The following is a 15,745-nucleotide window of genomic DNA, read 5'->3' on the forward strand; positions in this document are numbered from 1 at the left end:
AAAATATATAAATATAAAAAATGATTTGCAGTGTAAAAGTGCACAAAAAGACGTTTTCAAATATTCTAATGTTTTTAAATGTCTGAAAACATTGCTCATAGAGATCACAGAGTAACTTTGGTAATATAACATGTTTTTTATGTTTGCTCAAAAGTACAATTGAATATTTTCACACAAAGTCAAACACATGTTGATAGGTTAATCTAACCAGTTGCATAGACATTCCTTTCAGTGCGCAAATGTAAATGTGCCAAACATTTAAACTTAAACACCTGAAAAACTTCCATTCATAATTTTGTCAACTAGTGCAGTGGCCGTTGAAGACGTGCCTGTTCAGAATGGGTTGAACTCAGCTACGCGTGTACTACAGGATAGCATTGTGGAAAGATACTGCATGTCGGGGTGAGGCTCAGGCGCAGAGTGACAGGCTGGACGCAATATGAATAATTAACAAAAAGCACTCTTTAATGAGGCAAAACAGTTTTCAAAAAAACAAGGTCCAAAAGGGGCAGGCAGAGAATCCAGGTTCAGGGCAGGCAGGGTCAATAGGCAGAACGAGGAACACAGACAGGAAGCCGGGAAAAGGACACAGAACTATAGACTACAATCCGACAGGAGACACGGGAAAGACTGACACAATATATAGGGGGGGGGGAAACACAGGTGTACGACATCAGACAGTAACGAGACAAGAGTGGCTGAGGGCAGGTGCAGGGAATTAAACAATTAAGACAGAGAAGACACAGAGGAGACAGAGACACGGAACACAGGAGAAACAGAACAGGGTGTTACACTGCAGACCTTTACACCCCGAACACAAGCTGTTCCAACTCCTCCTTGTAGCCGCTACAGAGCCCTGTACGCCAAAACCACCAGACACAGGAAGAGCTTCTTTCCACTGGCCGTCACTTTGATGAATAATTAATCAGTCACCTCATCTGCGTGACTTGCACTATCACCACCTTTCTGCACTAACACCCCCAATTTATTATATTGTACATACCTGTTGCTACTCTGTTGTCTTTAATGTCTTTTTATATTTATCTTGGGGGGATTTAGCAGGGCCATGACAGGAGGATGTAAATGTATCCATAAGAAGAGAGAGGAGAGAAGAGAAGATAGGTGCTCAGTGTATCCTTAAATGTCCCCCAGCAGCCCAAAAGACTGTAGCAGCATATCTAGGGGCCCCCATTTAGTGAGCGCAGCTCTCTAGTGGGGCAATATGGTACTACAATCTCCTTAAGATATGATGGAGCATCACCAATCAAGGCTTTGCAGGTCAAGAGAAGGATTTTAAAAGTGATTCTTGATTTTACAGGGAGCCAGTGCAGAGCAGCTAGTGCAGGAGTGATGTGAACTCTTTTCTTAGTTTTAGTGAGAATACGAGCTGCAGCATTCTGGATCAACTGGAGGGACCTAAGAGACTTATTATAAGGAATTGCAGTAATCTAGTCTAGAAGTAACAAACGCGTGAACTATTTTGTCTGCATCTTTTTGAGTCCTGATCAAGTCCTGATCAAAGATTCTATATATATTATATAATTCCATGTATGTGCACACATGTAGTCGGAAGACTAGAAAACGCTATACAAGTACAGGTCCATTCACCATTTATTATAGACATAGACATTACAAAATACAATTCCACCTTGAACAGACGCTGTGTGCATTTTACTACATTGTGCTGATAATGCATCTTTCACTCTTCACTTGAAGTAAACATTAGAATGCAGGACTTTTATTCTGTGGTATTTTCAACTAGTTAATAATTTATCGTCAGCAAAAACGTTTTGAGTATTTTTTTCTACCAGTGTCAATACTAAATAGACAGGATGAAAAGTGAAGCATGACAGCATGTGCCTGTGGCCATCAAATGACATAATAGAACCCTGAGAAAAAGTTGGTTCAGAGGAAAAATATTGTACTGCAATTCCCATTTATTCGAAAATGTACAACATCCTTTCACACGATACAGCAGTTGGTGATGACTTACATTGCAGATTCAGATTATACTCACAAAATATAATATATTGAAAATATGATGACTTATTTTAAACTATATATGCATGACCTAAAAAGCTGGCGGACAAAGAGACACTTCACCTCCCGTGAAAACAGGTCAGGAATCATTACATCACGCCGGATGTGGCAATGCCACCTGGTGCAGGAACAACATTCCATCAACCCGTCCTGTAACTGGACAGCGTAGAAGGAACTGAAGCCGGGCAAAGGGAGGTGAAGTGTCTCTATGTCCGACAGCTTTTTTAAGAACACAATGCATGCCCAGTGAATCGCAGTGAATCAGCCGCGCGTTGCTGACTGCAACACGCCACGCACGCAGCACTGGTAACGCAATCGAGGACAAGCTCACGGAGGATGGTTTTGTTTGTGGTGGTGGTTGGGGGGTGGGGGTGGGTGGGAGCGAGGGAACACAACATCTGTCAGCCCTGAGGCACAATCTCCAAATGGCTGCGTCGAGCAGAGAGGCGAGAGAGTCCCTGACCCCAGGAGAAGACACAAGCGACAGTGGAGGGGAGACACAAATACATCTGGACAGTGAATCGGAGACCGGCTGACAGAGTGTGAGACACAGAGACAGAAGAGGGAGAGAGAACAAGTGCTGTAAAGAAGATGGGATGGGAATCACTAGGTGAGCAGTGGGATTCCATCAATACTATTTTACTTGCCTTTACCACTTCCTCTGACACTGGATAAGGAACCTGAACCCCCCCCCCCTCCTCCTCCTCCAAAAGCAGTAGCTCATGCTAACATAAAGTGTTCAGCATAAAGATATCCACAAAATGGCATATGCTGTGGTGTTATTTATGAATGATCACTGTGAATAATTTATTATTGCAGTAGCTCAACACGGATCAGCATCTCTGAAGAGGGAATACTGCTGGTTAATTATCTAAATGCATCTTGTTGGTCTTGTCTCTGTTCATCCACAAGTAATGAATCTGTAGCTCTGTGTTTTCAAACACAATTGGCACGCCTTCTAACCTATGTACTGCCATGAGGGGAAGCTAGCTCGCTGTAGCCGAGATGGAAACCCAATTATCCCACGGGCAGAAACATGACATGCTGCTGTTTGGCAGGTCTGGCAGGAGCCTCGGCGAGCGCAAATGTCAAGCAGCGTTCAATTAGGCTGAACTTAAACACTCCGATCAAGAGACAGGAGTTGCGTTGAGTAAGACTGATCAAACAGTTTGAAAATCACCTGGTCGATATGGTGAACGAGGCAGTGGGGAAAAGAGAAGTAACGATTATGAATATGTGCATCAGATCTTTATTGTCTGTGTCCTCCACTTCAGAGCCACAATAGCACATAGCCAGTGTGTGGCATGAATATTCATGGGAGATGTAGCGAGAGTGATGTGATTTGCGAGGTGTTGTCGATGTGGACGGTTTACTAAGTTTGCATGGTTTCACATGGACACACAGGCCTGTCTGGCACTTGATGGGTACAGTTAACTCATTAGGAAGACTGCCAGCCTCCCCTTATATCTCATAGCAGCATTGTTATTGTCAGGGTGTCCCAGACTAAGCATATACAGGACTGTCTCAGAAAATTAGAATATTGTGATGAAGTTCTTTATTTTCTGTAATGCAATTAAAAAAACAAAAATGTCATGCATTCTGGATTCATTACAAATCAACTGAAATATTGCAAGCCTTTTATTCTTTTAATATTGCTGATTATGGCTTACAGCTTAAGAAAACTCTAAAATCCTATCTCATAAAATTTTAATATTTCCTCAGACCAAGTAAAAAAAAAGATTTATAACAGAGTGTTTGTCAAGGCTCAGGAAACCCTTGCAGGTGTTTCGAGTTAATTAGACAATTCAAGTGATTTGTTTAATACCCTACTAGTATACTTTTTCATGATATTCTAATATTTAGAGATAGGATATTTGAGTTTTCTTAAGCTGTAAGCCATAATCAGCAATATTAAAAGAATAAAAGGCTTGCAATATTTCAGTTGATTTGTAATGAATCCAGAATGCATGACATTTTTGTTTTTTTAATTGCATTGCAGAAAATAAAGAACTTCATCACAATATTCTAATTTTCTGAGACAGTCCTGTATATGTGTGTTTGTGTGTGAGTGTGTGTGTGTGGGTGTGTGTGTGTGTGTGTAGGTTTGGTGCTATCCAAAGCACTGAAAGGAAGGAACAGACCAGGTTTCTAAGCCTGTTCTCTTTTCATTTTTGTATGTTGAACTTTACGCCCATTTATTTGTAGAAACCAAGCAATTATATGTCAAGTCAGACACATCCAGAAATGAAATGATCCGTCACTGCAACAATTCCACTGTGAGATGGGCAGTCGAATCAGCCTCCTGCTAATTAAAATGATTTAATTCTCAACTATTTATGGTCCTCATTTTTATTTCCAACCATTTTATTTAGTCTCAACTGACAGTAAATGATGGTTATCCACATGTGTATATTTGCTCCCTAATGAATGAATTAGTGACATAAACTTACAGACATCTCATGCAAGCTTTGACTCAAGTTGCAAGTTGTGCTCTATCGAGAGTCTATGAACTGAGGTTAACGTGCAAATACTTTGGTTTCATATTATAAAAGAAATTTGTGTTTTAACATTAAACACCACTTTGTACAACATGTAATCTGTGCTAACTGCAATGTAAATGCATACTTGTAAAAATTCTACACATAGAGCACGTAACATGGTGTAAAAAGTGAGAAAGAAGTTGTATGGTGGGTGTAAGGGCGGAGAATAGTCAAACAAACAGGACTTCCAACCAGGTGGTTAGTGTTGAAACATTTTGAAGTTATGTTATGGCTGCCTTACTATGTTTCTCTTTTGGGGCAGCTGTAGCTCAGTGGGGTAAGGGGGTCGTCCTGCAACCCCAAGGTTGTCGGTTCGATCCCGGCTCTCCATTAGTTGCAAGTCGAAGTGTCCTTGAGCAAGGCATTGAACCCCCAGTTGCTTCCCGGGCGCATCACTGCAGCCCACTGCTCCTTAATAACTAAGGATGGGTTAAATGCAGAGAACTAATTTCCCCTTGGGGATTAATAAAGTATATATCTATCATCATCTGATCCACGTGTGAAAATAGCTCTCTGGGTTAACAGTAGGACTTCTGTTTGTATTACTTCTCCAAAATACACCTCGTTCCAGCTTCACCCTGGAAGGCGGGAGGACACACATGTCTGTTCCTCCATTATCCATCTCCACAGGGAAGACGAGATGGATTAAATACACAGTGACATGATGTGTGTTGCTGCATATTCAGACAAGCCATCTGTGATGCGTTCACATACCTCATCACAGACTCCGCATTTGCAATGTTGGCCACCGATAGGGCCAAGAAAGGATAGCTGTCGTTTCAACTGCTGCTTTTATCTGCTGCTCCACAGCTGATCACTCGTCTTCCAACCACTGCACGTTAACAGAATGGATGGACAGCATCCAGAAACTGTTATTTCTTTCAGTTCTGCAGTGTCACTCCCCCGTTTATGGGTGTCAAGGAGGTGAATCTATCCTCCCAGATGGAGATCGAATACCTCTCAGCAGAATTCCAGGTCCTCTTACAGAAACCCCACACACAACAGACAGAGAGGGTTTTACTGGACACACTTCCTGGTTCCAAAGAAGATGGGAGAGTTCAGACCAATTTAACATCTAGATAGGCGAAAGGCTATCTAGATGTTTAATTCATTCGGGACCACTCTGGGCCATTACCTCTGGCTTCTGAGATTGAAAGGCAGAAGAGGGATGGGCTCTCTGTGCAGGTTGGGCCGACCCTCCACGTAGCAAGAGCTGGATCCACCACTGGCTGTTATAAGGCAAAGTTGTCTGGGTTGTTAAGAGAGACGCGTACGTAAACCGATTCGGTCGCCTCGGGTGGGAGACGGAAAGAAAAGTCACGCCGCTTATTCTCGTGTAGGGGAAACGGGGGAGGAGAGGAGCGGGGAGGGGGGGGGGACGAGACGGGAGAGGAGAGATGGAGAGGAGGGGGAAAGGTTTGAGGTGCGAGTCGGCTCACACCGGGTACTTTATTGAGGGAAATAATCGTGCTCTAAGGACAGACGTGTAGCAAACTGTCGTAAAAGCACGTCGGCGACGCCCAGGCGCAGCGCGTCACCGCGCGCTGCTAACCTGTCGCACTGGAGAGGACGCGGGTCCACGGGTCACGATGCCCGTCCTCTCTTCTGACGATCACCCCGGTCATGGTATCCTCGCCTTTAGCTTCGAGGGGGAGAGGGAAACTCGAGCGAGGGTGAAGACCGAGTTAAGGGGGAGGGAGGCGGAGATCAGTATATGATTCTGCGACCGTTCGGGCCTGATGAGCGACGCGCGTGCACCTCGACAGTGGTCGCTGTTCGGCTTCGGCGCGCGACACCCCTAGATGATGTCAGATCGATCTCCGCGGAGAGAAACGCTGTTTCTTCAATTATCGGGTCTCACCCCAACACGCTCGAGGGTACAAGGCTCGTAGAGCGGCTGGCGGGACACTTAGTAATATTCTATTTTTAGGACAACCTCCGCGACGAGGACTCGAGTGTTAAGAGTCCCTCTCTGGGTCCCAGAACCAACCACGGCTCGGCCGAGAGACGGAGGTCTACCAGCTGCAGCGATATCTCTCTTCAGTACAAACTGTCAGTTACAGGTGTGTGAGGAATCAGTATGTGCCCTGGGTAACTGAGGTCAGTGGGTGTAGCCGTGCAGATGTCGCTCAGACTCACCTCGGGGGCGGCGGGGGTCCGCTCTCGGGTCTCCGCCTTTGGTCTCCTCGGGTGGGTCGACAGGTGAAGAAATAGGTCTCACAAAAAAGTAGGTCCACAAACCGAATGTAAAGTTTAAGACTGCAAGGCAGCCAAGTATTTTATTCAAAAAAAGAAGAAAGAAATAAACAAAGTACAATTACAAGTGAGTTCCCTCACGGGAGCCTGACGCAAAATCACAACAACTAAAAAAATTCTCTTTTTCTAACTCCTTTTTAGAAGAAAAAAAGAAGAAAAATAGACAAAGTACGTCAGGCGTCCGTGAGTTCTTCACGGACGCCTGACGCAAACCACAACCTATGAAAAAACCTCTTTTCTTTCTCAAAAAAACTCTTTTTCAAAACTCTCCTTTCCTTTTCCCTGTTCGTCACCTTTATACCCTCTGGCCCTTCCTACTTTTACCGGATATCCGTCCCTCTTTGGGGTGCTGATGGGGGTCATCCCCCCCCCCCCTCTCTTCCTGAGAGGTTCTGGAGAGACTCTGTCTCCCCCTCAAAGAGGAGGACTGTTGTCTCAGCTGGTTTAGATGAGCTGAGTCACCTCTGTGACCTGTCTCCGGGTGTCTCCTCTTATCTCTCAGGCACTTAGGGTACCCTCTTTATGATTCTTTCAGACTTGGTGAGACTTCCCGTGGGCAGTGACACAGAACACACTCTAACCGGGGGTCAGGATACAGAACATATGGGAGACATAGATTACATTATCATATCAAAGAACATTGATCTACAGGCAGGTTAACACACATGAATTCAGGCTTGTGTTGATTCACTCCGCAATAACATCATCTTGGGCCCGTATGGTGAGGATATGGGCTCCGAACACATAATTAAACAAGTCTTCATTTGAATATCACAAGAGTTGCCATGTTTACATCTCGTGTCGAGTGGGGCCCCTGAGTGAGATCAGTTCAGAGGGTCACCGGTTGTAAACGCCTCCGCTGACCACTCAGGACCCTAGTTCTCTTCGCACCTGGCCCTCTGCTTATTGTCCTAGCGATGGCCTCGACGCTTTTATTTGATCATACAGCCACTCTCCCCGTCGGCCTGATGGATTCCTGGTTGCTTTCCTGTTATTGTTGTCTAATTGAACTGGGGTCACCTTTGATCTGTTTTATTACTAACATTCCGCATTCGATATTTCCCGGCCTGGTCTACGGATCCCCTTGCTAATCCCAGAAAAATTCGCATTTATTTGTCCCACTTCTAACAGGGTTCCAAGGCTGATGTGAAGAAATAAGGCTCCTCTCTGTTTCACTGTGTTTGGTGGTTATAGGACCGTGTCATGCTGCTGTTACAGTGAATGCAGCACCCATTTCATTCTGACAGGAGGGTTTTGGAGAGAAACCAGTCTTTGGCTACACCCTCTCGCAAAGTCGTTCTTGCATGGGGTCCAAAGGCAATGTCCAGTGTTCTATGCCACCCCCACACACTGGGAACTGCCATTGCCTGCTCAAGGCCATGTTAAAGGGTCCCTTTGAGCCTCTGGAGGGCAGCACAGGGGCTTACTACTTTATGGTGGCTACCCTCAGACCAAACCCCTTCTTTCTTAGCGACTGTGGGTCAGTCTTTCAATCAGGGTGTTGGTTGGTAAATCCCTGACCTAGTCGATGTGTCCCTGAGCAAGACACTCAACCCTGAATTGCTCCGGTGTATGAATGTAACATGATTGTAAGTTGCTTTGGATAACAACGTCAGTTAAATTAAATTGAATGTAATGTTACCAAGAACTTCAGAAAAATCTTTTCATGCCAAGGCTTATACAGCTGGATCCTTTTTGTCTTCCACACCATGTGAGTGACATGGAGGCAAAGTTAGATTTGCTTTGCACAGTTCATGCTTTGGCATGTGTGGCAGCTGTCTCCAATTTGGCCTCGGCTGCTGGTGATTGGCAATCAGTCAGCAGCCGAGGCCGCCCTCATAAAAGCTCTGAGTTGAGAGTGGAGAGGGGAGTGAGCAGACGCATTGCCGTGCGGTCTGCTGTGTGTTCTGTGTTGTGTGCTGGTAAAATAAAGTATGCTATCCAACAGAACCTTGGTCTTGTCGGCTGATCCTGCTTTTGGGGGAAACCCACGGCTAACGCCGTGGAAGTTGTTACAGCATGTTATGTTGAATGCACGGCCCTCATCAATCACACTGAAAAGCTGTTTACTGGCTTTGGGGAGTGGTGTGGATAAGAAAGCCCTAAACAAGAAATTGTGCATGGATGGCTTTTTTGACTGCATCTACAAAGTCTATATGCAAGTGGGAGGAGACGCATTGCTCCGCCCACACTCTATGCACCTGTTTGGTGGGATGTGTGTTGAAAAAAGAAGTACAGTGTGCTCCTTGATTAAGCGGGTACTGTGGTATGCATGGTCCTAACCGCTTGTCTCTTGACTCCTGCGTTGTTTGGCCATGGCTCTACCCAGTCCAGTTGTATTCCACCTGGTTTGGCTGGGACCCTTCTTCTGTGGCGGTCTACGTTATGAAGAAGTAAGTGGGCTTGGGTCAATGTTAAGTCAAGTTGGCAGTGATGGCAGGAGATGTTGAGACCTTTAGCTGGTCCAGCACATGTTTACGACTGACATTTATCAACCTCTTGTGAATACTTTACCATCTCCTGGCTAGGCCTGCTCCCCTTTGACTGCCCTTTGGCTTCAATTATGATTCTCAGTATCTCTGGTTTAAGTACAGTTTTCTTTTTCCCACAGTCCGTGTTAATATGGGTGTGAAAAACTCCACGATTGCTGCTGTAGCTTCCAGAAGTGTTGATACAAAATAAAACATAGAATACTTTTCTTTTTACAGTCAATAAACTGTCCTTTATCACACAAAGATAATCAATAAATAATGTTGCGAAGCAGTGGTTTATAAGTCCTCCATGTCTTTTCCCTGTCTGGCTTTCTTTTGCTGGCTCTTTGAGATTCATATACTCTGAAACATTTGTGTCAGAGAAGACTCATAGGCTATTCATGGTGGCAACACAAAGACAGGCCTAAGGGCTTTGGGTAAAAAAGAAAATATTCTTGAACGCCTCAAGAAGAGTTCTGAAACTTAGAGTCGCTGACAAACTTGAAGAAGGCATTTTTAGAGAATTGGATAAATGTTAACTGACCATTGTATCAGAATATTTATGCTCTGGCATGTAATATTGATTTCAAATACGAGATAGTGAGATAGCTCCAGGGTTTCTGCTGTGTCGGTCAAACCCAGTAAGTTCAAAACTTTAACCGTAAGTTAATTTTTCTTTGTTTGAGAGTTGTTGTTTGCTTGGAAATAAACAGGAATAGGCTAAAACCTGTTGATTCCCAACCAAGTCGCTACCGGAGAGATTACATCTCATACTCATTTTTATTGTTCCAATTGTGGAAATCTTTTCTAATCTAAACACTGTCTGACAACAACAACAACTCAAAATATACATTAATTTCAGGGTGGGAAACTAGGCATAGATTTATAGCGAGGACTCACAATCCAATTACTGGGTGACTGTGTGAAATGGAAAGTATGAAGCTAATTTCATTAATATTCTATCTTGGAGTATTTACGGTCCTGCGTCGGCAGAATTAATTCAAGTATTCCTTACACATATCCTAAATGTCCTCCAGCTGGCACATATACGCTTCATTAACCTTTGTCATTTTTAACCTTTTAGCCTCAGGATTTACAGTCTCTCACACACACACTCGCACACACCGTCTACTATTCATCTGAGTGAAATGTTATTCTCCTCCTACGAGTGTGCATGTGTTGATCCTTTGCATATCCAGGGTTGGTAGGAAAGTTCAATGCCAAATACCCAAAACCACTGTACTCCCACACTGAGATGGCCTTTCTTCACCAACTATTATTCTGTGAGACCAAAACCAACACTGCTGCTTTCAGGTTTATTAATATAACATTCTAAATAAACCATTGATATGGTGAGTTGTCAGCACCATATCTGAAGACCTTGCAGTATATGTGGAGTTTTACAAATGTGATTTAAAGTTGAAAAACTAGCAGATTTTTCCCAAAGAAAATGAAAAGCTATGCAGTGGATTGTTCTTGGCAAATATTTGTTATTCAAGGTGAAGAGTGAACCTGTGGACAGAAAGTGGTGCTTCTACGAGCACCTGTGGCGCTTGCTTTGCTGAATAAAGCCGGCAGCGGAGACGGGCCTTCAGATAGAGACCGGATCGCGTCTCAGTGGACTGGTGTAGCGTTTCTTGGTCTAACCTGGTGTAATGGTAGCAAGCATGTTTTTTACATACCAGTTTCAGAGGAAGAAGAGCTACTCAGGATCAGTTTAGACTTCTTTGAAATCCCTGCATCTGTTGAAAGACCACCTAAGGTCGGATTGTGTTTGTCCTTTTGTTCGTTTCTTTTTCTCTTTGCTGATCAACCATGACCGCCAAAATAACGTCAACAATATAATAAAATAATTAAGAATCCTCCTACTTCTTTTGAACGAGATAATGTTTAGCCAAGGCTAAAAGGTAGTGTGGAGGCATGTGTCTCTGCCATTGTTTCTATTCACATACGGATGAGTTTAGATTATGAGAGAACTACAAAAAAGTTAGTCTCTTATGTCCACAGTCGGTCCAATACTTACAAAATATAGATAGAAAGGATTCTGACATTTTCTTTTCTAATCGATATTATGCTTCTTTTGAAAATAATGAACTGCTTTTGTTTTTAAGGTTTGCTCTATTTTAGCATGATTTCCTTTCCTTTTATTAGACAGTGGATTCCCATATTATCATTGAAGTCCATATAAAATCAATTTATGGGATATAATGCACACATCAACGTGCAAAAAGTAATATTTCGGACACTTTGGCGCAATATAAAATAAATGATTATTATTATTATGCAGGAACGCAGCGTGTGGAGCGACTGAGGTGAGGGAATAACTGGAAAGCAAACAAGGCAAAGCCCTCACATTTTCACACTATCATTTCCTGATCTGAATAACATCGTGCTCCAGGCTACAATCCTGTCAGGGCCCCAGCCTTTTCTATTGCTTTTTTTTAAGATTGAAAAGGTTAAATAAGACTTTGTATTTCATACAACCAACCAAAACCAGCCTCTTGCATCAGAACCGCAGCATTCTCCATATAGATCTCACCTTGCTGTATTAATCTTCTTATTCTGATACATAATATTGGAATACACATTTTTGTGAGCATGCTGAATCATATTTATATTCTTATAATCCCCCATTTACCAGAAAAACATCCGCCACTGATAAAGTTGTCCACTGTTCGCATCGCGTTATTCGGATTTGTAGCTCAGACAGTTTGAGTCCATTTGATTGAATCGGTCATCATGTGGCTCATGTATGGTATTATATATGCCTTTTTTGATGGATGAACTGGTGTTAGCGGTAACTGCTGTTACCCAAGCGAGTGCTGACAAATGACTCGCCAGCATTAGAGACCAGAACCACTTTGCTGTATGCTGCAAGACTGAGAATATTGACTGTGCAAGCAGTTCTCTTTCCCACAGATGTGTGATGACATAACGGCCGCAGAGTGATCGGCATGACCAAACGCCTTCTCGAGACCACGTGTAGGACCGAGGGCTTCAGCTGCGGCCAAAAACAAAGCCACGTTCTCAAGATTCCACATTTTTTATATTGTTTCTCACATGATCAGTCAATTTCTCTTTCATAATATCTTTATTAACTGTACTTAGCATCATTTTTGTTATACAATTATAAATATTCCCCAGTGAATATTATGCCTGGAAGAGAGACCAAGAATAAAAGATGCTGACCGGGTCTTTTTGTCTGTCATGAGCTGACTGCTAAAGATCTGTATGTTGCTCCTTAGTCAACGTGCATCTTTAATGAGGGTCACACCAGGGGCAGTGTCATCCAGCGCTTGTATAGAATTCACTTTGAAGACATGAGCATGCAGTGGCATCCACACATACTCCACTAATGATGAGAGCTCTCATTCAATTATTATTTGCCTCTGACATTACCTGGGGATTTCTTTGTGATTTTTCTTCTGGGGACTGTGCCAGCATTTTTAAAAAACGAACACTGGGACCTTTCAGAAAAGAAAGAAGCTCATGGGAAATTATAGCTTTCAAGGCCTGATGGAGAATGAAGAGACGTGAAATGTGGATGATGATGCACACACACATGTATGAATATCTATATAATATATATCATACTGATCAAATCATCAAGCCTAACAGAAACAAATTATTAGTATTTGATGTCAAATCATAAGTGGAAAGCTGAATGGATTACATATTTTTATCATGTTAATCTGCAGTCACAGCCGCATTAATACACTTTACATCTCTGATATGGGAATAGGTCTTGACTGACTCGTCTGTTTGTGTATGTCTTTTTAACGATGCCGCCTTCCTTCTGTTAAAATCACAGAGATGAACTCCACGTTGTCGCTAATCTCTCATTCCACTGTCATCTTCAGATAATGCTGCTGACGGATCCGGAGGTGGAGAGCAGTCTCCTGATCAGCACCGATGAAGGAGCCACCTACCAGAAGTACCGGCTGAGCTTCTACATCCTCAGCCTGCTCTTCCACCCCGATCAGGAAGACTGGATTTTGGCCTACAGCCACGACCAAAAGGTGAGAGAGCAGCCCACCAAGTTCTGCGTAGCAGGCGGTTGTTCAAAGGTATCAGTGGAGGTCAGATTAGAAACAACAGCTGCAGAAATGTGATATTTTGTTTCACAGGAGTTTGGTTTAAAGCACACCGTTTATTACGTTTATTTTGGGGAGAAGCAGATACGCACAGATTGGATGATTCAAGTTGTTGCAAATTCATTGATTTAAATCGAAATCATACGTAATCCAGTTTGACTGTCCACATCAACATTCTTAGAGAAAACAACATAATGTTACCTGTCATGTCAAAATGGCAAGATATAACAGAGAGATCATAATTATGGTATTTAAAGTTGAGGTAGCCAGTCAAAATGGTGATTTTTAAGTGAGTTAAAGTGTCCGTCCTGAAGGGTTCAGTCCTGGTTTATTTGGTGGTGATAGTAAGTGTCTTTTATAAATATTGTCATTTAAATAAATGTTGTCAGGCTGTGATTGGCCTTTTTCGATTATTCTGTGAGCAAATGTGATGTGATTTTGTGCTGCATGAGTCTGGACAGCAAAAGTGAAGAGTTGGTTTGCTCTCCGCTCTCTCTGGCCGCCCCTCACTGGTCACGACTACTGGACGTGTGCCAACACATTTACTAAATGGCCCTTTTTAAGTCACATTTTAAAATGAAAGATAGCAGACCGAGTCACATTGCATGTTCTTTTCCTATACTTCAAAATAAAAGTCAACTTGTGTTTTACCAGAAGGAACATGACGGTCCAACGTGAAGAGGACCCGTCGCCCTCTATGTAGATATGAAGGATTCATTTTAAGATTACGCAAACACAACAGGTATCTGTCTACATATTCATATATATATATATATATATATAGTGGTATGGAGGACTTAAAATTACTTAAGTATCAATAAATAAATGCATGAATAAATGTATAAATAAATAATTAAATACAGGAATGAATACATATAAGTTATAAATCAACAGGACATCATTAATTAAATATATTTCTACGTATTCCTGTATTTCTTCATTTATTTATATCTCTATTCATGTATCCACACGTATTTCTTCATTTATTTATGTGTGACATTTACGTGTCCTTATATGCAAATGAACTGGGGCGGTCCGAACCTCTGTCTAAAGCATGATTGGTCACAGGAGTGTGATGCACCTGGTGTGTTATGCTCTACTACTTCTGCCTGGCACATGATGCTGAAGTTGGCTCGCTCAGCTCACCTTTAGCAGCAGTTAGCCTAGACATCTTTATTGACTTCAGCCGTTTATCAATTCTAAGTACACTGAGTACAGACTTGTGTTCTTTTGGAGTCTGGTCTTGGGAGTCCAGACTCTCGAGGACGCAGGACGGTCTTTCTGGTCTTGTGACGTCACCACATCAACTGTTCTTGCTCATGAATTTACTCCAATTATTCACTGTAAAATACTTTACAGTGGAGTAGAATGTGTTGCGGTGTTCACTGTCGTTTGGCGTAGGCTACGAATAAACGGTAATAAATAAACAACGTCTCGTAGCCTTCCTGACCCAGGGTCGCTACGATATGAAGTTATGAATCTTAACCCTCAGTCAAATTGACGTAACGTTATCTTTTAATAAATAATAAACTCTTTGTGCTCGTTAGATCCTCCAAAACCTAATTATATCTCATGTTTAGCCGCTACGAAGACGTCAGAGCCAGCGGAGCATTTAAAAAAGTCCTGCCGAGATCAGGCTGCTCTCTGCGGCCACACAGCGCGCTGACCGCCCGACGCCCGGAGCTCAGAGGTCCCGCGAGCAGGACCTCAAAACTCCGTCGCATATCCTTATTAGGCTGAATCTCGATAAACTGACCACAGATTTGATGCTTAAACTACTAACTTCTCGGCTGAAAACATCCTTAAATTACATTCTGTGACTCAACAACAGTAGTATTTAGAATGTACAGACAAGAATGCATAATAAACACTGTTCGTCTGCAGGTCCAAGTGCTAGGGATCGATTGCTTCTGTCTTGCTCCCTGACTTGACCAATCCTGTTCAACAATGAGGTTCGGACCGCCCCAGCTCATTTGCATACAAGGACACATACATGTCACACATAAATAAATGAAGAAATACGTGTGGACACATAAATAGAGATATAAATAAATGAAGAAATAAAGAAATGTAGAAATATATTTATTTAATGATGTCCTGTTGAGTTATAACTTACTTGAATATGTATTCATTCCTGTATTTAATTATTTATTTATACATTTCTTTCAGCATTTATTTATTTATTCCTGTATTTATTTATTTAAGCATTTATTTATTTATTATTGTATTTATTCATGCATTTATTTATACTTAAGTCATTTTAAGTCCTCCATACAGTGGATCTTAATCAGACATTTATTTAAATTAAAGTCTTTAAGATTAAGTTCAAGTCAAAATCATTAAG

General features: G+C 42.4%; 1 protein-coding gene across 1 annotated transcript in view; it reads left to right on the forward strand.

Annotated features, from left to right (window-relative positions):
- The window catches only part of LOC130189983 (VPS10 domain-containing receptor SorCS1), a 187,953-nt gene that overhangs the window by 103,706 nt on the left and 68,502 nt on the right, over positions 1–15,745 (forward strand). The window contains exon 4 of the mRNA XM_056409055.1: positions 13,168–13,326. Coding sequence (XP_056265030.1) covers positions 13,168–13,326 — 159 coding nt within the window. The remainder of the gene's footprint in view (positions 1–13,167; positions 13,327–15,745) is intronic.

Source organism: Pseudoliparis swirei, chromosome 24, assembly GCF_029220125.1.
Source record: "Pseudoliparis swirei isolate HS2019 ecotype Mariana Trench chromosome 24, NWPU_hadal_v1, whole genome shotgun sequence".
Taxonomy (NCBI): Eukaryota; Metazoa; Chordata; class Actinopteri; order Perciformes; family Liparidae; genus Pseudoliparis; species Pseudoliparis swirei.